This window comes from Chelonoidis abingdonii, chromosome 3, assembly GCF_003597395.2.
Source record: "Chelonoidis abingdonii isolate Lonesome George chromosome 3, CheloAbing_2.0, whole genome shotgun sequence".
NCBI classification, from domain to species: domain Eukaryota; kingdom Metazoa; phylum Chordata; order Testudines; family Testudinidae; genus Chelonoidis; species Chelonoidis abingdonii.
The window spans coordinates 178,841,131-178,865,320 of NC_133771.1; the positions used below are offsets into that span (position 1 = coordinate 178,841,131).

The following is a 24,190-nucleotide window of genomic DNA, read 5'->3' on the forward strand; positions in this document are numbered from 1 at the left end:
CGCCCCGCCCCGGAGACGAGGGAGCCCAGCCCTCTGCCTGCGCAGGGAAATGGGCTCAGCCCCTAGAGCAGGACAGGGGTGGCAGCACCCCCGCGAGGGAAGGTGGGGAGCATCCTCTGCCCCCCGGGGGAGGGAAAGGGGCAGGGCAGTGCCGTGCCCCCAAAGGTCAATGGGAACGGGCTCAGTAGGCTGCCCAAGCTGCGATCACATGTTGTCTGCAACCAGCCACCACCAGGGGATGCAACAGGGGCAGTGTCTCCCAGAAGAAATGGGGAGCTGGTCTCCCAGGAGGACAGAGAAGGAGGTCACTACTCCCGCCCCAGGATGTGCTAAAGTTATCCAGTGACAGCCCTCCTGGGGAGTAGTCTTCCCCACCAGGAAGGAGGAAAGGGCCAGACCTGATGGGAATGGGCAACCTGTGTCCATCCAGAGGTTTCTGCCGCACAGAAACATCTCGCCTTGTTTATTATTGCCTAGTGTGTTTGGTTACCTGTAAGGAAAAGTTTCCATACACCCTCTCCCCATTCCTTCCCCCAAGTTAAGTAATAAGTCAAGTTGGGTTGTTGTTATCTTGCCACCCATCAGCTTGGCTCCTGTGGGAACCACTGTGTTGGGTGCAGGGTGCATTCGCACAAGGGAAATGGATGCCAGTTAGAGACTAAAGGAGGCTATGGAAAAACACAATAACAATTTTCCACTCCCACACAATAAAATGCCCCGTGCAATGTTTACAATCATGTGATTGGTGCCAAAGGAAAAGCTGAAGTTAGCTTTTCCAGACCATCTCACTGTTCAGTAGCATTCCTCTCCCAATCAATCCCCAAACCAGCACCCTAGCGTATCAGGGAAGAGACAAAGGACAAAGACTGGACAGGGCCCCTGAATGTCCTGGTCTGGTCAAATCACATGCTAATGAGATCTGAATTAAAGATAGTAAAAGTGATGAAGGTGAAATCAATTCCATCCTGTCTGACCCTCCCAAAAGGTCAACTGCACAAATACAGTGTGGGAAATGACTGCTTAGGAAGGAGTATAGCAGAAAAGGATCTAGGGGTTATAGTGGATAACAAACTAAATATGAGTCAACAATGTTTTACAGTTGAAAAAAAAAAGCAAATATTGTTATGGGGTGTGTTAGCAGGAGTGTTATAGGTAAGACACGAGAAGTAATTTTTCTCCTCTACTGGGCACTGATAAGCAGGATGGGAAGGGAAAACGGGACACCCCCGGGCCAGCCCGAAACATAGCCTGCCTGTCCCCCTCTCCCGAGCCCTGCCTGCTTCTCTCTCACACGGTGCTGGACTGAGTTTCCCCTCGTCTCCCAGTGCATGGAGCCAGCCCCAGCCCCGCTGTGTGGGGCTGGCCCAAGCCCCAGCACAGCCCACTCACAAGCACCCTTCCCCCTATGCCCCCCTTCTCACCGTGCATGGGATTGTTCCTCTGAGCTCCACTGCCCATCCATGGAGCCGTCTGAGGCCTCCCCCTGTACACGGGACAGGATGGCTGGCCTGAGCTGCTGTCCTTAGCCGTCACTCCAGCACAGGGCTGCAGTTGCCACTGCCCCGCCCCTTCCCCCGCATGTTCCTCCACACCCCATTAGGGGTCCTACCCCACCTTTTTGGCAAAACTGCATTTTTCCTGTTTGCTCTTGCTAACACATGATCAAGAGCAAACGGGACAAATGCCCAGTTTTGTCAAAACAGGACGGCTGAGACAGGGTCTAAAAAAAGGAATGTTCTGGCCAAAATGGGACGTATGGTCACCCTTCTGTTAAGGCATCAACTGGAATACTGACAGGTTTCAGAGTAGCAGCCGTGTTAGTCTGTATCCGCAAAAAGAACAGGAGTACTTGTGGCGCCTCAGAGACTAACACATTTATTTGAGCATAAGCTTTCGTGGGCTACAGCCCACTTCTTCGGATGCATGGAGTGGAACATATATTGAGGAGAGATATATATATATATACACATACAGAGAGCATGAAAAGGTGGAAGTTGCCCTACCACCTTTAAGAGGCCAATTAAGTAAGGAAAAAAAACTAAAAACTTTTGAAGTGATAATCAAGATAGCCCACTACAGACAGTTAGATGAGAAGTGTGAGAATACTTACAAGGGGAGATAGATTCAATGTTTGTAATGGCTCAGCCGCTCCCAGTCCCTATTTAAACCTAAGGAATACTGTTTCTAGTTCTGGGCACCACACTTTGGGAAAGATGTGGATGAACTGGAGAAAGACCAGAGGAGCGCAACAAAAATGATTAAAGGTCTAGAAAACATGAGCTATCAGGAAAAATTGAAAAAAAGTTGATGTTTTTTAGTCTGGAGAAGACGACTAGGGGAGGCATGTGTAAAAAGTTGTTATAAAGGGGATGATGATACATTTTTCTCGTTATGCACTGAGGACAGGACAAGAAGTAATGGGCTTAAATTATAGCAAAGGAGATTTAGAAATTGAGGGAGCTTGTGGAATCTCAATCATTTGAGGTTTTTAAGATCAGGGTTAGTCAAACATCTGTCAGGGATGGGCTAGATAATATTTAGTCCTGCCTCAGTGCAGATGACTGGCCAGGATGACCTACTGAGATGTCTTCCAATCTTACATTTCTATGATTCTGTGATGTAGTTATAGCAACAAGCCCTCTTTCTCCAAGAGGGAATTTAGGTTGTGAGCCTGTGCACCCTTATTCTTGTGAGTAATTCTTACAAGAAAAGTCCTAGTGAAGTCTGGGCAAGGATTCGCATAGTCTCACCCCTACTGCTTAGATTTTGGATTCTCAAACTGGGAATTCTTAGGGGAACATGAAAAATTTTCAGGAGGTAGCAACCATCCTCTCATTATAATTAAATGAGAAGGTATCCTGGAATGTTTTTCTGGTGTAACATGGCATCACAGTATGAGAGGTTGAAAACTGCTAGCTTAGACCTGCTAAACCATCCCCTCTCCCACTACATGTAACACACAGTGATTACATATATATTTTTGATGAATTAACCGTACATTCCTTTTCTAACTCCCATCCCCCTTCCCATTTTTTTCCCTTTATTGAAGCTGGTATTGGAGATGTAAGATTATGGGGCAGGTTAACCTCTGTATGTTCACTGTTTTCCCATGCGTTAATTCTAACGTTTCCATAGTGGTAAATTCATACATTAGTGCAGGATGCAAATAAAATTCGTTCAGATATAGATACCAAGTATTGTTTGAATTTTGTGGAACATCTTCTGTGAGACTTTCCAAGAAAAATAGATTTTGAGAGACTGGATTGAGGGAAACATGTTGTTTTTGTTCATCATTATGTGTGATATATAAACTTTTGACCATGTGAAGCTGAAGAGTCTTCCTTGTCCCTTTTGAAAATATTTTTGTAGCTATGAAACTAGCTGTCATATTCAAGTAGAGAAGAATCTCACTAATGAACATTAGTGACTGGGAGATTTATTGCCAGTTACTGTGTTTTGCAAATTATTTACAGAACTAAATGTCAGCAGAAGCAAGTATGATGCATCACCAAAGTACTTCGTTCGTTTATCTGGACTACTGTACTTATTAATACTTCCAAATTTGCTAGGAAATGTACAGTAGCATATTTTCTAAAAATAACAATGTCTCAGTAATACCAAACCTCACTGTACAGTACACCGAGGGTAAATCATTTGCTGAGAGGTTGTGGGAGACTGCCAGTTGTTAAAGCGGATTTATAAAGTACGTGAATTAATGAAGTGCATTGTAGACTTTGATCCTACAAAGATTTATGCACATACTCAACTTTACAGTCATTGGGAATGTTCATAGTGTGTAAGTTAAACACATGTATCTTTGCAGAATCAGGGCCTTGATGAGGTTCTGTTTAGTTAATCCCAAGAGTTATGAGATTATTGATTCAAAACTAAACAAATATTCAAAATGTTGAAATAATTGAGATATACATCTGGCATTGAATATAATTGAAGTACCTGCTTTTTGCAAACCTCTAGAGCAGAGGTCGGCAACCTTTCAGAAGTGGTGTGCCAAGTCTTCATTTATTCACTCTAATTTAAGGTTTTGCATGCCAATAATACATTTTAACGTTTTTAGAAGGTCTCTTTCTACAAGTCTATAATATATAACTACACTATTGTTTTATGTAAAGTAAATAAGGTTTTTAAAATGCTTAAGAAGCTTCATTTAAAATTAAATTAAAATGCAGAGCCGCCTGGACTGGTGGCAAGGACTTGGGCAGTGTGAGTGCCACTGAAAATCAGCTCGCATGCTGCCTTCGGCACGCGTGCCATAGGTTTCCTACCCCTGCTCGAGAGTTAGGGGACTTGTACATTGGCAAAAACAACATTCTACAAATACTCCTTCTGAAATAATTACATATCTCTCTGCCTTTTGTTACAGATTATGTTTATTTTGAAAACTCCTCAAGCAATCCATATCTGATCAGGCGAATAGAAGAACTTAACAAGGTACATGAATATGTAAAAATCCTATACACTACTTCATAAAACCCAATGTAACTCTCAGACTAGTGCATATGTGTAATTCTTCCTAAAATTCAAACAGTATTTTCCCAGCTCTTGAATGATTTCCATAAACATGATTTCTGAATGCTGTGATGTTTTGGAGATTTGTGTGTACATTATACACAAATATTACTTGTTGAAAGACTGCTATGTGATCTGTTATAATTCTCCACTACGTGGAAAAACTGCCAGTACATCTTGATCAGGATGATGATTCTTTTTAAAAATCCAAAACCAAACCTTCCACAAGGCTGTGGGCCTGTATGCTCAGGAGCTTGGTAACGGCATGAATTATTTCACCTTTCTGATGATATAGTCCAAGATGGTAGTTACCATAAGTTCTCACCATTTAATGTCTGTTCAGTGGCATGTGAGAAATGACTTGAGATTCTCACAGTTCCCAATGGATAGATGTCCAGATAATATAAACTGCTACACCACTGAAGTCATTTGCACCCTTTGTTGGCAGTCTTTGAATAGGCACCACAGATTTGAATGGCCATGGAGACTCAACTCTCTATCTTCATCCTTAGGGAAAGTTTTCCTACGGCAGGATTGAGGCTATTTGATGTGGTAGTATGGGGAAGCATGAAGGCCTGTCATAAAGTCTCATGTTACCGAGACTATATTATTTTTATAAAACATTCTGCAGTTTATTTACTAATGTAAGTGTTGATAATAGTTCTTTATCACACAAGTAAAGTTCTCATATCAAAATAAATGATGAAACTAAAGTGTATTTTGTAGTGTCAAAATATAATTTTTTTTAAAAAGTGTTTTTTAAAACCTATTTTTAATTCACAAAATTTGGTAATCTGCAAGGGGTCTTCCTGTTGTTCTTTCCTCTGTATTCATTTTTAGAGCTATCTGAGACCACTGCTAATACTTGCACCTCACAAATTTTATAATCAGTTTGGACTTCTATTGGAATACAGTATGTTTTATTTACTGTAAATGAAGTGATTCCAATAATGTTCTAAGTGTAATGTTTATTACCTTTAAACTGGATTGCCATAATGTAATCTTGTTGGTGGGATGTAGGGCACAGTCGTTCATTGATTTTTAAAACAGAGTGGTTTCTAGGATTTAGTCCAGATTCCTAATGGGGAAGTATGTATCTTTCATGCGTTAAGGGCATCAAATTAAGAAGAAAGAAAACTGAAAAAACATGTTTTTATTTTGTTTTTTACATATACACACTTACATTTTAAAAAAAAGAAAACTAAAACATGGTGAAACTCTCAACTGTCACATTAATCTATTTTAAAGAGAGCATGTAAACGGTTTGGAACACACTGCTAATTTTTTAATACTATTGCACTGGATTTTGACGCTTATTCCTATAGCATGAAAACATGGGGTATGAACTATGGGCTCATGATTTTAAATAGTTGAAGTTTTTCATTGGTGATGGTAGTCACGCACAAAATTATTGGCATGTCTTTTACAAGGTTATTACTACATATGAGCTTTTTTGACCATGAATGCCTCTGCTGCCTGTAGGGTCCCTTCTTTGTTCACTGCAGAAATTGTGAATGAAACAGGAGGATGAGACAGTGAATAGTGTAAAAGGAATAAGACAGAAGGATGCAGGAGGAGAGGGATGGTAAAAATTATTTAAGTGTTAGCAGAATATTGCCAGTCTCATGCTAAGGAGCTAAGCCCCAGTAGTAAGAATCCTACAGGATGATGTCCTCAAAGGAGAATTGTAAGGTAGGTAATTTTTCCATCTAGTTAGCTGAAGTAAGAGAATTTGTCAAATAAACTTTAATGGGTTATATTGAACATAGTTTAAATGAAATTGACATAGTAATTTGAAATGCACATTTGCTTACAAAAAAGGAGTTAAAAAGAAATGTTAAATAAACTTTTAATATTTATGGGTTTTCTAAAGAGTTCTTACCTTAAAATGAAATTGTCATTAGTCCTAATAACAAAATAACACTATAAGTAATTTTTTGCTGTCAGTATAAATGCTCTAATGAAGTGAGCTGTAGTTAGTATGGGCTTGCTCCTTGAAACCCTTACTTATGTGAGTACTCACATGGATAGTTCTAAATCACGCAAGCAGTCCCAATGTAGTCAATGTGATTAAATGCTGGAGGATTGGGTATATATGATTCTAACAGTTCAGTAGAGTGAGGACAGACCTTGACTTGACTAATTTATTTTATTTTCTAGACTGCTAATGGCAACGTGGAAGCAAAAGTTGTGTGCTTTTACAGACGACGAGACATTTCCAACAGCCTTATAATGCTTGCAGATAAACATGCTAGTAAGTTGATTGTTGTTTTTGATTTTTAACATTAATTGCACCAATTCAGCAGTTATAAAATTGCAGTTACCATGTTGGCCATAGGGATGTTTGTTTTCCTTTTAGGTGTCAATTAATGTGATTTGTGCCATACACTGATCCTGCGTCTAGGCCCGTGTTTCTCAAACTGGGGTTGCCGCTTGTGTAGGGAAGCTGGGCCGGTTTGTTTACCTTCCCCGTCCTCAGGTCTGGCCGATCTCGGCTCCCACTGGCTGAGGTTCGCTGCTGTAGGCCAATGGGGGCTGCTGGAAGTAGCGGCAAGTAAATCCCTTGGCCCGCTCCACTTCCATTAGATCCCATTGGCCTGGAGCAGCGAACCGTGGCCAGTGGGAATGCGATTGGCCGGACCTGCGGATGGGGCAGGTAAACAAACCGGTCTGGCTCGCCAGGGGCTTTCCCTACACACGCGGTGACCACAGTTTGAGAAACACTGATATAGGTAGACCCCATGACCTATTCAGAGCAACTTACAGGATAAAGAGCTTTGCAAGATGCCTCATTTGTTAGTTAACTGGTCATCATGCAGGAAGTCAAAATAGACACATTTGCTAGCTATATCTGATGAGACATCTGCATGATGTATTCACTCTTATGCATTTGAATGGTGGTATTCTTCATGAGTTTCAATTTACTAAGGAAAATAATCTTAAACTGATTTAAAGTTTTCTTTCAAACAATATTTTTCTTTTTTGGTCCAGAAAATATATTCGTATTTTCTTTTTACATCAAAAATAAAGATTAGGAGTCAGATTTATCCCAGGTATAACTCCATTGAAGCTAAGAAACTTTCCTAAGAGACTAATTGGATCCATTGGCTCTTGTGCTGTAGCCAAATTATTTTTGCGGATAAGGCACAAACATAAATGTATAGCTGGCATAACTACTTAGTGGCATGTTGCAGATGACTGAAAATTGTGCATGGACATGAAACATTTCCTCATCTGTCGAATGGTATTTACTTATGCAACTGGGATAAGTGTAGGTCTCTAGCTAGTAAAATATTAATGAGTGTTCATCCTACTGTGCTTTCAGAAGAACAAAATAATTGTGGTAGAAATGAGAGGTGCTTTTTGAATGCACACCTGCTGTTCCTCATAGCTGCTATTCATTCCTCTCTCAATATCATCTCTTGCCCTAATTCCTTGCAACAAAAGTGTAATTTTTAAGAAAGAGAAAAATCGTAATGAAAGAGTTTCAGATTGGGGGACTGTCTGAGAAATTGGTTATTTGTAAAACATTACATTACCCTTGTAAATACACTATGGGTGGAATTTTCAAAATTGCCTAAGTGAATTAGAAAGATGAGCAGGATTTGGCTCTTGGGTTTTTCCACTATAGCTAAGTTGAGGTGCTATGTTAATCATCAAGCTTGATTTTCAGGCTTGGATATGACATTTGAAGTTGTATTGTATTGCAAAATGTGAGATATCACTTTTTAGAGCAAGCACAAATAGCTTAAATTTGTAATTTTACATATTAGTAATTGTATCCCAGTAAAACAATTCAAGCTCTTTACAACAGCATTCCCTGAATATCAAAATGTTTAAAAAATGTCAAGACAAAGCATTTATGGTTTCCAAATTGAATTTTTTTGCAACTTTGGAAATTGTATATTTCAACCTTTCTTTCAGACTTGGGGGAAAAAAATGAAAGGGGACAGGGGACAGAAATTCTGATTTTTCACTCGTTGGTACTCTTCAGTTTCTCCACTCTTTTTTTTGCTGGTAGAATCCTGTAAACATAAGATCTGGTTGAAATTTTTCAGGTGAATTGTTTTTTTCTCTACAGATAGACTTTTCTATTAAAAAAAAAAAATAAAAAGCGTGTGTAGGATGTAAATAACTGACTTAGAAGTTTTTTGGGTTTTGTAATTTTAAAAAAAAACTTTTTATCAATGATTTTTATGGGAATTGCTAACATTTTTCTGTGGGGGAAAAAACCACAGTTTTCGATAAAACACTAAGTTCCAGTAACTTTTGATCAAAACAAAACGTAAAATTTTGAAAAAATGAATCCATTTTGAACACCACAAAATGGAAACAATTTCGAAATTTTTGTGAAATTAAAAAACAAACAAATAAACCCAGGTCTAAGACACATTGGAGAACAGAATTTTTAATTTTTAAAAAAACAATAATCCTTTAGAGAAAATTTCAGGAAACGGATGCTATTTAAAAAGTGCTTTATTAAGTAACTGACATGTTTGCAATTAAAAAAAGTCCGAAACACTTGAAAATGGTCTGAAGGGAGGGAATTGAATTTCCTGTCTTTTTCCTTGTATTTCTGTTGGAAGTGTATTAATATGGCATTTTTATTTGTCTGCCAGCATTATGGATGATGTCAGTTGAGCTCTGTGAATATTTTTATTAGCTAACTACGGTGGCAGAGTTAGAGGGGAAAGCTATTACATGGATTACTGAAAAAAATACTGTTTTTTCTCTTAATTTTTAGTATTTTTAAAAAAACACATAAAATCCAATATGAAGTTCTCCATTCTGCCAGAATACACAGTAGCAGTTTAAGGTGGTGTTTACAAAAACATTTAGTTTGCAGCAAACTGGGGTGTAAATCTGCGCCACAGTAGCTTGCCATGCACTAACTGTTCATGTGGACCCTGTGTTTCAAAGTGGAGTAGATCAACGCATATGAAGGAGTTGTTAGTGCATGTCAGCGGGGTCCATGGAAAAGTTAATGTGCAGCAGTGCTGCGTAGAGTGACGCTCCAGTTTGTTGCAAACTAAATGCTTGAGTAGACAATCCTTAAGAGTGTGTCACTTTTGAGTCTGCACTGCTTTACAAAGTACCTTGTAAAGTTGTATTGTCAAAGTTGACTTGTTAAGAATTTAATTTTGTCCTAATCTATCAGCAATTTAGAAGGAGGGTTGCAACACAGATAAAATCCATGCTGGCAGCCTTCCAACAATGAACTTTGTGTGCTTCTGCAAAATCACCAAGCATTCTTATCATACTGTTCTGTCTTTCTATTGGAGTGTTAGTGTTGTGAGTAGAGGGTATAGAGAGCAATGTCAGTTGTTCACGAGAGTATTTTCCATGTATATTTCAATACTCCATTGCAAGAAAGGCGCAAACGCTGTCCATCTGCAGTGGCTGTTTGGCATTGTAATAATAAAAAAGACGTGTACCATAACAAAGAGTCTAGGTTAAGACCAAAATCTAAAAAAAAATTGGTGCCTAAATTTATGGTTCCAGAAATCATATGTAAGCCCCTAAATAAAATGGCCTGATTTTTCAAAAATGGTAAGCATCCAGCTCCTCTTAATAAGTACAGTAATCAGTGAAATTATCTTTGGTTTTATAAATTTCACTGTGCCCAGTTCAGTCCTTTTCAGTTTTCATCTGAGTTAAGGCAGGGTCCAGTGAAGAACATGGAGAGAGAGGAAATAAAACAACCAAGGAGACAGGAAACAGAAGTGGATGACAGAAGAGGATGGGCAACAAACAAAGAGGAAGGGGAGTGGCCGAAACACACACAGAGCTCACTAGAGAGGGAAAAGCAGACAAAACGGAGGATAAATGACAAAGGATGGGGAAAGCATGTCACTCATATTAGCAGTTTGGTGTTGTGGGTTGAAATAAATTGCTGTTTACCATTATTTAGGAGGAAACAGGTGCTTAACATGTAGCAGACCTGTAGGACCAACCAAGAATGATAGGAAAGTTGTGAGCTGAAGCCCTAATACCAAGGGATGAGAATACACTGGGTTTATACCAGGATTATGCTCTTGAGTGCAAAGGAGAGGGTTCATTTTTGAAGCCTAATGAGATGATCTGAATAGGTGGGTGTCTGATCAAACTGTGCCATTCAGTACAGTCCCTTACCCTTTTACCTTCTTTCTTTCCCGATAAGCTGCTGTTGCAGTACTGTAACTCTGCATGCTCTGCTGTTGTAACACCTCAAACAGCTCTTGACTTGTTGACCAGCTAGTAAGGATATTAAAAAATTTCACAATCAGAGACCATTGCCTTCCACTTTACTGAGTTTGTCATCAGCCTGATGTGGTCAATCTCTGACTGAATGTCCAAAATTGTTCTGAAAGTGTTTTTTTTAATGTGGTGATGGGCCAAATACTACATTTAGTTTTTGTTGTTAACACTTTAGTTTTGAAGATTTCGCCCTGGTTTTTATTAATATCTGTGTTTATTGAACTTTGATATTTGGTGTTTGATTAAGCCTTACACTGGTGTTCTAGGATTTAGGTACCCAGCACCTTTGAAAATTAAACTTGGGCTTAATGGTTTTGGTAACTAGAGAGCTCAGCAGTGGGACAGAAAAGGGTTTATAAAAGACAAAAGCTTTAGTCTATCTCAGCTTTCTTTGTCTTTTAGTGCCATGTACATTTTTCTTGAGTTGGCCTGTTATCTTTATTTCTCTAAGTTTTACCTGCTTTTTACGAAATTTTTCAAGTGATGCACTATAACAGACTTAAATTTTTAACAGTTTCATGTGTTACTATGGGTTTGGCTACACTTGCAGGTGTGCAGCACTGGGAGTTACAGCTGTCTTCGTACAGCTGTGTAGGGAAAGCGCTGCAGTGTGGCCACACTGACAGCCGCCAGCGCTGCAGTGTGGCCACATTTGCGGCATTTGCAGCGGTGTTAGGAGTGGTGCATTATGGGCAGCTATCCCACAGAGCACCTCTTCCCATTCTGCCGCTGTGGGTTATGGGAAGGGGGCGGAGGGTGTGGGTCATTCTGCTTCCTGTTCCAGCGCCCTGTGATGCATCGCTTCACATCCCAGCAATCCCGTTTTTCCGTCCACATTTGGCGCCATCTTACCTCTTTCAACAGTTTCTATGCGGCACGATTTCTGTGGGAAATGGAGCCCGAACTGCTAAGGAGCGTGCTGATGAGTCTCGCCAGCACATCACGTTTGGCAGTTGAGCTATTCCTTAAGATCCAAAGTGACAGGGAGGAGTCCGACGATGATAGCGAGTCGCATAATGCGTACGACACAAAATTGTTTGTGGCATTCACGGACGTACTTAGCACCGTGGAACACCACTTTTGGGCTCAGGAAACAAGCACTGAGTGGTGGGATCACATTGTCATGGAAGTCTGGGATGACGAGCAGTGGCTGCAGAACTTTCGGATGAGAAAAGCCACTTTCATGGGACTGTGTGCTGAGCTTGCCCCCACTCTGCGGCACAAGGACACAAGATTGAGAGCTGCCGTGGAGAAGCGGGTGGCTAATTGCAATCGGAAGCTGGCAACTCCAGACAGCTACCAATTGGTCGGGAACCAAGTTTTGGAGTGGGAACAGTCGATGATTGGCATGTGTTGATCAAGTTTGGGCAGGGACATCTAATCGGCATCCTGCTAGGAAGAACCGTGACTCTGGGGAACGTGCAGGACATCGTGATGGCTTCTTGCCCAATGGGTTTCCCTAATGCGTGGCTGAGGGCGATAGATGGGATGCATATTCCTATTCTGGCACCACCCCATGTAGCATCCGATGTACCATTAATCCGAAGGGGCCTCTAAGTTCTTCACTGTGGTTCTCTCAGGCGCTTGTGGATCAACATATATCTATATAACGTGCGTCACTCGCGTGGGTCCAATTGACTTAACACAGGCTGGCCGTGGAAAGCGAGCATGATGCACCAATTCTTTTCGGACGCTGGGTGTCAGGAGCGGCAGGGCGGGACTTTTTTCCCAGACCGGAAGAAACATAGGTCACAGTAGGGTGAACCTCGAAAATGCCCATGTGATCCTGGAGACCTTGCCGGCCCCTTACCCGGTAATGCCAATGTGCTCATAAAGCAAACCGTAACCAGAGAGGCCTTGACAGCGAGATAAGAGAACTGCGATTCAAACTAGCAGGCTGAGCTGTGTGCAGACTTGGACTGTGGGTGAGTTTGGCCCCTCTTCTGGGACAGTTTTAAAGAGGGTGCTGGCGATCCGTGGTTGAGAAGTCTGGGACTTTTGGGCGCTAAGAGGCAGCCCATCCCTGCAGTCTTATATCCGTGTGCTGTACCCTGCCATATATTTGTGAAGAGGAAGGGTGGAAACATTCAGTCAGCCATGGACCTCCGAGGTTGATGCCTGGAGGCTGAATTTGCACAGCCAGCGAGAGCGCTATCGTGTGTACTTCTTAGAGGGGAGCCCACACGGCTACGGGCTGCAGTACGGAGTTAGGACAGTACCTTGAGGAGGAATTTTTCGTCGGGAGAGCCTTGTGAAACCAACAGTAATGTTTTGGGTGACTTGCACAGAGAGTGAAGTGCCAGTGGTTCAAATGTTATGTAGGAAATCTTGTGTTGTGCTAAGCATGATTTGCATTGCCTGTTTCTATTCCTGGGCTAAGATGTATCTTTGACTTTCTGCAATAATTAAAGACTCTTTTCAAAGCCAAGATTCAGTTCGACTAGGAAGAAGGAAAAAATAACTGTTCTTGCAGACACACAAGTGTTTGGGAACCTATAAGGGGCTCCAGGTGGGGTGGGAGGAATCTGTAGCATCAGAGATTGAATATGTACCTGTCTGGAGTGCGGTTGCCAATGACTGCTGCACCTTCAGGATGGCTATACTGCATGGTGGGGGGTTCGAACTTGAGTGCAGAGGCTAAGGCGTAGTCTCAGGCTGTTTGGTGGACAGGCTGACAGGTGTATGGGAGGCAGATGTGTGGAAGGTGAAGAACCGGATATGCAGGTCTGGTATTGGCGTTCAAGGAGTGTGTTTTCGAGTGCAGCTGACATGGGGACACAAAGGGAAAGAGCCTTTGGGACAAGGGCGGCCAGGAGGTGGCGGTAGACACAGTACTTTGAGCGGTGCGTGGTAATCGCTCGCTTACGATGGCTAACAATCTTCTGGAATAGAGTCTGCTTGGCGCTGCAGGATGCTTATCAGCTGCTTTGTGCTTTTCTTCCTGTCTGGCTTTCTTTTTTTTTGACACGTCGTCCTCGGCGCTCGTCCTACTCCTGCTATAATTGTTTCACTCAATGTCTCGTCCAGTCCCATCTTACTTTTTTTGGAATTTTCTCCGCTGTGTGACAGAGCTGTCGAGTGCTGAACGCTGCATTTTTGCTATGCTGTCTTGTCTTCTGTTTTTTCACGGGCTTCTTCGGGAGTTTTGTGATAGTCCTCTCGCCATACGATGACGACGGGCAGCAGAGATCTCTCCGTAACGGGTTTTGCAGTCGTGTAAAGAACAAGAAAATGCAACACTTACAGAGGCAGCATTTGTTCTATACCTAGACAGTTATTTCCCCCACAGTAAGGAGGGTAACAGTCTTTCACAACAGCATAATTTTCCCATGTAGAAACGAGAGGCGCATCGTAACCCATGGGAAGCCCCGACAGATGCCCTGTGTAATAACGGGGGACTGATGTTGCACGCGCTGGACTCGTATGGAGGCCAATAACAGGCGCTTTTTTTTTTGGTGGCCACACTGGCAGCGGCAATGGCGGCCTGCATCAGCAGCGCTATAGTCGTTATTCCCAAGGTCGAGGTGGAGTACAACCAGCGCTGTAGCCAGGGAGATACAGCGCTGTATGTGCCTTGCAAGTGTGGACGGTGAGTGAGTTGCAGCACTGTAAAGCCACCACCAGCGCTGCAACTCTCCAGTGTAGCCAAGCCCTCAAGTGAATGATGATATAAAACATTATTTTGAGTCTCTCCTGCAACGTGGGAACAAAAAGCTGAAATTACTGTCTCGTGTTTAGAGTTGGGAGTTTGGGTTCTCTACTCAGCTCTAATGCTGGCTGATGCTGTGATCATAGGCAAGTCATGTATTCTCTCTGTGTCTAGGTTTCTCCATCTCTAGAATGTTAACAATACTTACTAACCTTAAATGGGTGTTGTGGAGAATAGTTATCATTTGTAAAGTGCTTTGAGATTTTCTAATGAAAGGTGTATACTAGATGTGTGAAGTGAGATGCTAGGGCAGTGGTCCCCAACCTTTTTCCTCTGGAGGGTGCCAGAAGAAGGACCACTGCGGCGGTGGAGCACCTGCCGAAATGCCGCCGAATTTCGGTGGCGATGCCTCTCAATGATGCTGCTTGCTGTCGACAAGCGATGTCATCAAGAGGTGTCGCCGCCGAAATTCGGGAGTGATGCCTCTCGATGACACAACTTGTCAACGGCAAAGGCATCATCGAGAGGCGTCGCCTCCGAAATTGAGGGCGACGACCCCTTTTGATGACGTCTCTTGTCTACGGCAAGCAGTGTCATCGAGAGGCGTCCCCGCCGAAATGCTGCTGAAATACGGTGGCATTTCGGCGGGTGCTCTCCCAGAGGCCAGGACGCAGGCACATTAAGATGCCCCCACGGTTGCCGCGTTGGGGACCCCTGTGCTAGGGTTATTAATTTATATGGCAGTATCCAGAATGCTCTAACAACTCTGCTTTTGAATTCTGGAAGTAAACCAAAAGCTATGTAGTATATTAGTATGCATCTCAATTCGCTTTACAGTACTCTTTTATCACTTTTAGCATCTCTTACCTTTATTTAAGGATGAATTTTCTTTTTTTGAGAAATACTGAGGTTATTTTGAATATTGTCATTGTACATTAGAGATATGATGGTTGCTAAGTGTTCCAAGTACATCTAACAGAAATGCAGTTGCTAATAGTTAACTATTTCAGAGGTACAGGATACTGGAGCAGTGGTAGCTGGTTGCATAGAAACTCACTAGCAAAGGATAACTGGATAAGTAATGTTTTATTTTCAAAAAAATATTTAATTATAAGACAAATTGTGTGTTGATATTCCCTGTAACTACACAAGGCTGAAGATGGGTTCTTTTCATACTTCTCACCAAACTACTACTAAAGTTTCTTAACACCCATTTATTGAGGGAAAAGGGAGACTATTTTCTACTGCATCTCAAAACTTCGAACTTGACTTAGAAAGTTGAGTGTATAATTTTCCAAAAGTATATGAAAGAAAAATGAATCTGAGACAGAGACAGGTTTATATCTTCAGACTGTATTTAAAAAACATAAAACAAAAAAAACCAAAAACAACCTTTCCAACAACCCCTGCCTCTTAAACCCACACAAAAAAATGCAGAACAGATTGCATACAGGACTTTAACCTAGCACCCTTAAATACCTAAATCTTTTCTTTGTTTCCAGTTCAATATTTTAATCCCCCTCTGGCACAAGTTGACTCAGCGTTATTCAAAATATGAACAATCCACAAAAGGAAATAGATTTTTTTAGTCTGTTCCTGTTCCTGTGGCCAGATAATACAGCCAAAGATTTGATCAGGGGTCCTCTTAGAGATATTTGTGATCTTAAAATAATTTCTTAGAGATATTTGTGAGCCTAAAACAGTGTGGTGTCAGAAGGGGTCATAATATCTTGTCTTTGTCTCTCATTAATATCCTAATTATTTTTGTTTATTAGAAAAGTTATAATTTTTAGTTGAGGGATTCTTTACTGCTTCATTTAAAGCATGTAACAATATCTTTGAACCAGCAGTTTTTTATGAAGCCTAAAAGTTGATTCCTTTGTCCGATTAGCTCTCCTGAAGATACATTCTATTATTGTCTCAATAGCTAATAACTTAGTTACATAGGCCCTTGTGAGTGATTGAAAACATAAAAGGGAAATATCCATTCTTGCATGACCTATTATCCATTTTTGCCATTTTGTTCTTAGATATCAAACCAGAAGGTAAGAATGAACACAATAATTCAGAAGTTGATTTTTTTTATACCTGGAGAATACTTGTATTGTTGCATCCTCAATGCAATCTGCAGGGGTTTGTCAGGGATAATGTATGACAGTTAATGCCATTTTATTCATAGCAGAAGTAGAAAATGACACACTGTCATCTAGGAAATGATGTTTAAAGACATTCAACACTTTCAGTTCAGATTTTTTTCCATAGGAAATAAAGCTTAGTAGGGTTGCCAGTTAAGCAGACTGTTCTTTGAGCAAAAGATATAATCTCCTTTCAAAAACCAAAACCTTTCAAACCTTACTCAGATTCTCATGGACAAAGTAACCCAACAACATAGGAGTAGGATAATGCAACCAATTCACCCCTTTGATAGTGATATCAGAGTGTCTTATCCAATTAATTTATTTGTCATCAGAGTGTTTTTCATCAACGTGCAGTAGCTGTTTCAACTTCACTAATAGAGCATGATCTCCTCCTTTCCTAGAATCAAGAAAACATAAATCCATTGATTGTTATCCTGTGATAATGTACCATTCCTCTGGGAGTAAGGGTAGCAAGATGGTGGGTGCGTCAGAAAGCCCTACAGCTTCACACTAGGATGGCAAGGGTTGTGAGTTCAATCCTTGAGGGAGCCATTTAGGGATCTGGGGCAAAAATCTGTCTGGGGATTGGTCCTGCTTTGAGCAGGGGGTTGGACTAGATGACCTCCTGAGGTCCCTTCCAACCCTGATATTCTATGAGAAGAGACAGGAAGCAGCTGGAGCTTGTTAACCTTCTGGGAGCATTTATAAGGAAAAGGAAGTCAGAGGTGGCTGGGAGTGGGTGAGTAGTCCTGCGTGTCCGGACCATGGCAGAGGTTTGCTTCTGACCAAGGAGGTGTCACCAACTCAATTTCAAGTCTACTATAAGTTTAAGGCTGTTTGCTTGCAGCTTGGCTGTATTTTTATTTTTTATTATTTTTATTATTATTATTGTTCTGCTCTGAGGATAAAAGAGCAAAGGGTCGTGTTCGTGCCCTGACCTCTTTTGTTTGGGAAAAGGGAAGATTTCCAAAGGATTTTGGCTGCAAGAAAACTAGCAGAGAATTTACTGTCTTATACATTGGTTTTGAAAAGGAAGGAGAAGAAGTCTTGAGAAGCCAGGAATGTCTGGGAGAATTAAATGCAATGGCTGGCTGGGCTGAGACTGGGATTCCAGGAAGTAGGGAGGTTTGGGGGCCCCTGTCTCTCCTCTGGCTCAATTGGATGGAGCTGAATGGAGCCCACGGCGTGAAGCAGGAGTGCAGAAGGCCCAGAGGTCTATATAGTGAGGCCATGTGGCTTACCCTGGAGGAAGAGTGAGACCCTTAGGGGGTCTGACACCATGAAGGGGTTCCTTCTAGAGACTGCTCCAAAGCTGAGTTTGTAGCCCCTGATCGTGTGGATCTGTGACATCTTGTAGCAAAGGGGATGCTTATGCCAAGGCTCCAAGGGTGCCTTGGGGGAATCATAGAAACAGTGTGTTTTGCTCAATTTGTTTTTATTCAGGAATGATGTACTGCTGTATTTCCTCTGGGAGTAGAGCAATAAAGAAACAGTAATAAGGAGCTTCTGCTCTTGAAATAATATGAGCGTCTTTCGTTTGTGAGTGACATTGTATAATTACTAGTTCACTGTAGTGTGTATGTGTCATTAACCAGATTACTGTCAGCTCTAAGTACTTTCTGGAATTATTACCTGCCATGGACATTCAGTAAATTTATTTGGTGGAAAATTTCTTATTGATATGTTATCATGATTGTTAATGTTCTTCCTTTAAATGGAATAAATGGGTTCTAATCTACAGGTCATGTCTTCTAAGGGACCTCAGTTCTATTTCCAAATTTTCATGCATAAAATTGTGTACCTGGACTTCTTTGGACTAACTTTTAGGAGCCTAGGATTTTACACATGCAAAAATAGTGGCTATATCCAATGCATTTGTACAGTTTTGTTTGTAAACCTACATCTGAATGTTTGCATGTGAAGAATCCTAGGTGTCCTGTACTGAACACACACAAAAGTAAACGTGGTTTTAGGCACACAGATTTGGAGATTGCTTCTTTAATATACCAAAAATCTTATAATATTTAAACAGAGTACCACAAAAAATGGATACTTATTAAATTTCTATTTTAAAAAACAACCAACTGGTTTCCTGACTGTCAGGCTAACTGTATCCAGCTGGATGTGTTAAGCAAAGTTTGCAGAAAATTAATTTCTTTAGTTCACTTTTGTGAGAGAGTTTACTAAAGTTCAGTTGCTTCTTTTAATAACTTAAATTCCCAGTCAAGCAAATAGGGGTCAAACTGGGAAACTAAAATGTGATAGTACTCCTCTGATCTCTGCCTATGTGAGTCCTCAGAATGAGATGCCATTCACAGTAGATTGTGCAGATGTATAAAGTATTGTTGTGCAGGTTTCTGAGCTTTGGCTTGATGGGGTTTGAATATGTTCATGGTCTCCTGTAGGCTTTGGGCTTGGCTCCTTCTTGCTTAGGGAAAATAAGTGGGGGCATCTTCCAAATTGCCTCCCTCCCACCCCAATATCCTCAGAATCAGACACCACTTACAGTAAATTGTGCAGATCTGTGGTCCTCCCTCTCCTTTCTTACATAATCACTGAAATAATACAAAAGTCAGCATTGTTAACTATCATCACTGAGATGAATGTGGTAGTTCACAGCTCTGAACTATTTTCCAGGCTCTCTGCAGACTCCCAAAGGGTATATGTGCATAGGAAAAGCTGTACATAGCCTAGCCTACTTGAGCTGTCTTGAATTCAGATAGGGCTGGAAACAGTTGCAGTGAAGACTATGCAATGTGAGCTTCAGAGTGGGCTGGCCAGCAGTATGTGTGCCCAGGGTCCAAGCTGGGATTTGGGTTTGTAGAACCTGTCTCTGCATTAATTACTCTTTAGTCTCATTTTTGAGGTTTACTTCAACCATAACACGTGGAGACTGAGTTACAGCTGAATTTGTGGAGAACAAAATAATAGTTTCAGAGAGGTGCCGCTGCACAGCAACTGGCAATTGATTCTGCATGTGGGATCCCTGCCCCATTTCAGAGCCATTTGCCAGACTGCCGCCTAAATCATTATATCGTAGACGTACAGATGTGTGCTTTTACTGTCTATACTTGAGATTAAGCATTTATTAAGAAATGGCAAAACTAAACTGAGTCTTCATCTATTGTGACACAGTCAATTATTGGTGATTTGTGTGTTAGGGCTTGCCTGCATGAAAGATTTTTGTACCAGTATAGCAACACTGAGGTAGTAGTTACACCCAGTGCAGCCTCCTCACATAGTTGCGATTGTGACAGGGCCCTCAGGGTGCAACCTGCATTATGAGACTACTGAGCTCTCTGTCCCACCAACCTGGGGTATCCCGCTCTCTCTCTGTGATGCCGTGTCAAGTCACAAACTTTGGGCTGGTTCTATACTTCCACAGACATCTACAGGCAGGGACACACCCAACTGAGTTACATGAATGCTTTCCCAGCCACTCATGAACTAACAATAGCAAGGTTTCAGCCAGTCCGCTCCAGCTCTCCATCCCTGCATCCGAGAATGTACCATCTTGCCCTGGTCGGAAGCCTGACCAGTGTAAATTTATGACCCAGTCTGTTCTTACCTCAGTGTGGAGAGGACACACACTAGCCTTTGTAAACAGAGCTGAGATTTCCAAAACACTTCACACATAATAAATTGTTTTAGGTAAAATACAAAACAGAATTACTACAGAAAGATAGAATTTAAGTGATTAGAAGTGGTAGGCACAAAACGTCAGAGATACTTACCAAAGAAAATAAAAGGTAAGTGCACAGTCTAAATCTTAAACCTTATCACACTAGGCAGTATTTTGATCAAGCAGTTTTTCTCATGCCACTGGATGTTGCAGGTAGGTTATAGTTCTTAATACACAGGCTTTGCCATTAGGTCTGGGACCAGTCTCCTTAATTCAAGTCTTTGTCTTCCCAGTGTTCTTGTTGCTTCCAATATAGGTGGGGGAGGAGAAAGGCCAAGTGATGATGTCACTTTCCCTCTTTTATAGTTTCTTCCATCTTGCTGGAAAGATCTATGCTTGTGACATGGAGATCTCCCCGCATTGGTCAAGCAGCCTCCATTGTCTACATGCTCTCTCTGAGAAGTCTTCTGTTACGGACTTTGGGAATATGGATTCTCTTTAATGGGCTATCAGCATGTCTGGCTACTCTATTGTTGTATCTGAAAGGCTGGTTGTGGGTGTTCCCAACCTCACAACATATTTCAGTAATACACACATAGCAAAACTTCATAACGTCACATACAATGATAGCACATACAATCCAACAGGATATTAATGTTCAACAGATCAAGACTTATAAAGTGATACCTCACATGCCATACTTTGTACAAAACGTATCATAATTACATGACAGTGGTGAATATGGGGTTCCAGGTGCTGCTTTGAGGTACAGTGTCAGAGTGATATACTGGTATAAAGGGTGGCTTTCACTGTTTGAACAAGTGAAGAAATTTCTAATGTTGATGGGAGGCCCTTTGTTGCAAAATACTATGCTAGAATAAGAATTATGATGTAAGAACAGCTGTAGATTTATTTTGTGTACAATAACTTTGAAATGACAGGTCAATATGCCTTTGCCTCTTTCTTTCTTTGATTTGTAAAGTCACTATTCAACACTTATACTGTATTTATTTCTCTACAATGGTACAGATGTTTTAATATACTGATTATAAATTAATTTGGAACTGAATGCTGTTGACTTTGAAATCTTTACTTAATTGCTGTAACATAAATATATAAAGCTCTTAATGCAAGTAGAGGAGTGAGAGAGAATCTCTCTTGAAAGTCTGTAATGGACTATTAATGGTTATCTAATGATTGGGTGATCATAGGCTGTAACCAAAACTTTATTACTTCTGATCTGACATGCCCACTTCTGGTGTTATTTATTATAAGTACAGTTTATAGTAAAACTTTATTATAATCTCATTCATCGTTGTATGAAAAGTGATGTTGTATCATTTTGAAATTACTGTAATGTATTTCAGAATAATGGCTTCTGTTGATACCTTCCTGTCAGATCTCTCATGTTGAATGCTAGAATACATGCACGATTCTCTATGAATAAAGAAAACTCAAACATCAGAAATGAAATGGTATAATGTGGCTGTTTTCTTTTGTATGATGTCTCCATCAGCATTCTAGGCAGTAAAACCCCTATTCATTCAACTGAATAAAGGGTGAGGACTTATATACAAGAATATACTAATAAATGGGATTTATAAACAAGGGTCATAGACAGTAACAAGATTTTATTATATTTTTATGAATTGCTTATGAACTTCCAACATATATTTTAAAAAAACCAGAAAACAAAACAGCCTGCCCCGAAATAGGATACACCTTACCGGATTTGTCCAGGCTTCTTATTTAAAGGGAAGCAGTCATTTAGAAATCTAGTTAGAGACATGAATTCAGAAAGTTTAAGTAGTTCCAATTACTACAGCTGCTGCTTAATTTTACTGCCGAGATTTGTAATTCTAAAATAACATTTTTACCTTTCAAAATATACTTTCTGCTCCCCTGTTCCAAGTGAATTAAAGCTAATTTTTAAGAGGATCTAAACATGAAGTGTTCAGTGGCATGGTAATTTCTCCTTGAAGAATGGAAAGTAGAGTAGTCAGATAAATTTTATAAAGTGACATTTTTTAATGATAAAAGTCCACAGAGGATTAGACTGCATGCGCTCTGGGAGTTTGCCATTTATGAGACTACTTCTGAAATTTTATTGCTTTTAATTTGGTATGCTTTCATGAAAAAATAGCTTCTTTCTTAAGGCTGTATTTTAGAAAAGCTCATACAAAAGAAATGTGTATGTTATTCTTTTCGGAGTGCACATACACATACATAACTCTCACTAATGCTAATAGGATTGATGTATATGCATCAAGGAAAGAATACACTCCAGAGATTAATCCTGTAAACACATCTCAAGAATGGGAAAACTTCTCTTTTAAATCCCACACAGCCACAATAATAGCTTGAAAAATGTTGCTGAAAATACATGGAAAATATGAAAGCAAACCATATTGACTGGATTTTTTGGCTTGAACTGCAGTTGTACAAATACACTTTAAATCAGTTTTCTGTTTACATTATGAGTGACTACTCAGGTCTCCTGTTGTGAAATAAAATAACTATAGAGTCATTGTATGCACTTTCATATACTACGTAATTTAATGGAGACTTAATATGAAAGTCTACCTTCTTCTAGAGGAAGAGACATAGTAGCTACTTTGCTTTCCTTATCAGTGGAACGTGTTAAAAACTTCAGCAGTTTCAGGAATTATGTAAAGAACCCTTATCAGTTTTCTGATGGGTTTTCTCATATCCAAGGCACCCGTGGCATTTCTTGTCCCAAATTTCCTTTCTGTGCCTGTGTTCTGTTTCTTGGAGTAGACTTCTGTGATTCTGACTTAGGACTCTAAAGGAGAGGAAAGTTTTGTGGTGTTAATTCTGGACATTGCTCAGTTGCTTCATGATTTTATCAAAAAACATATGAAGCAATTAGGGTTGCCAACTTTCTCATTGCAGAAAACCGAACACCCCTCTCCCAGCCCCTTCCCCACCCTTCCTTGAGGCCCAATCCCTGCCTTACCACTTCTACGAGGCCCTACCCTCACTCACTCTATCCTCCCTCCTTGACACTGCTCTACAGCCAAAACGTTTCTGAAATAAATGTAGTCAAACTTTACTAATTCTGGGTCACTGAGAACGAAAATGATGCTTAAAATTGTTGATTGGCTCTAGTCTAGCTGTTGGGCTCCAGACTACAGCAGTGGAATCTCCTGGCAGGAGATGTTAGGGTTTCCATGTTCCGTGACCGTCAAAAGGATCTTGTCCCATTCTTCTTCATGGAAAGTGATCTTGTAGCCTGCAACAACATCAATGGTGTGATGGCAGCCCTCAACATCGTTCACGATCCAGATGAGTCGAGACTGTTCATTGATTCATCGAAGGCGAGTCTTAAAGTTGTTTTGCTGCATAATGGCAATGTTTTGCCATCAATTCCAGTTGGTCATGCAGTCCATATGAAGGAAACCTATGACAACATGAAACAACTTTTGAGGTGCATAAACTATGACCAACATCAGTGGCAGCTTTGTGGCGATTTGAAGGTTGTTGCTCTCTTGCTTGGTCTGCAGACTGGATACACAAAGTACTGCTGTTTTCTCTGCGAATGGGATAGTCGTGCAAGAGATTCCCACTACATCAAGAAAGATTGGCCACTCCGACAGTCATTGGAGCCTGGGAGGAAAAGTGTTCAGCATCCACCACTTGTTGAATCAAGGAAGATTTTGTTACCACCCTTACACATCAAGCTGGGTCTGATGAAGAACTTTGTCAAGGCCATTGATAAAACACAAGCAGCTTTCAAGTACCTGCATGGAAAATTTCCAAGGTTAAGTGAAGCTAAGATAAAGGAAGGTGTCTTTGTTGGTCCTCAGATTCGTGAACTTCTTCGAGATGATGCATTTGACCATGCACTGTGTGGCAAGGAAAAGATGGCATGGAAAGCCTTCCAGTGAGTGGCAATAAATTTTCTCGGAAACAACAAGGCAGACAACTACAGGTTGTTGGTGGAAAACCTCCTCAAGGCATACAAAAGCCTTGGTTGCAACATGTCACTAAAGATAC

General features: G+C 40.8%; 1 protein-coding gene across 1 annotated transcript in view; it reads left to right on the top strand.

The window, feature by feature from the left end:
- The first annotated feature begins 4,385 nt into the window (after positions 1-4,385).
- MTA3 (metastasis associated 1 family member 3) overlaps positions 4,386-24,190 on the top strand; it is a 203,865-nt gene continuing 184,060 nt past the window's right edge. The window contains exons 1-2 of the mRNA XM_032774365.1: positions 4,386-4,449; positions 6,688-6,781. Of these exons, the coding sequence (XP_032630256.1) occupies positions 6,760-6,781 (22 nt within the window). The 5' untranslated portion in view covers positions 4,386-4,449; positions 6,688-6,759. The remainder of the gene's footprint in view (positions 4,450-6,687; positions 6,782-24,190) is intronic.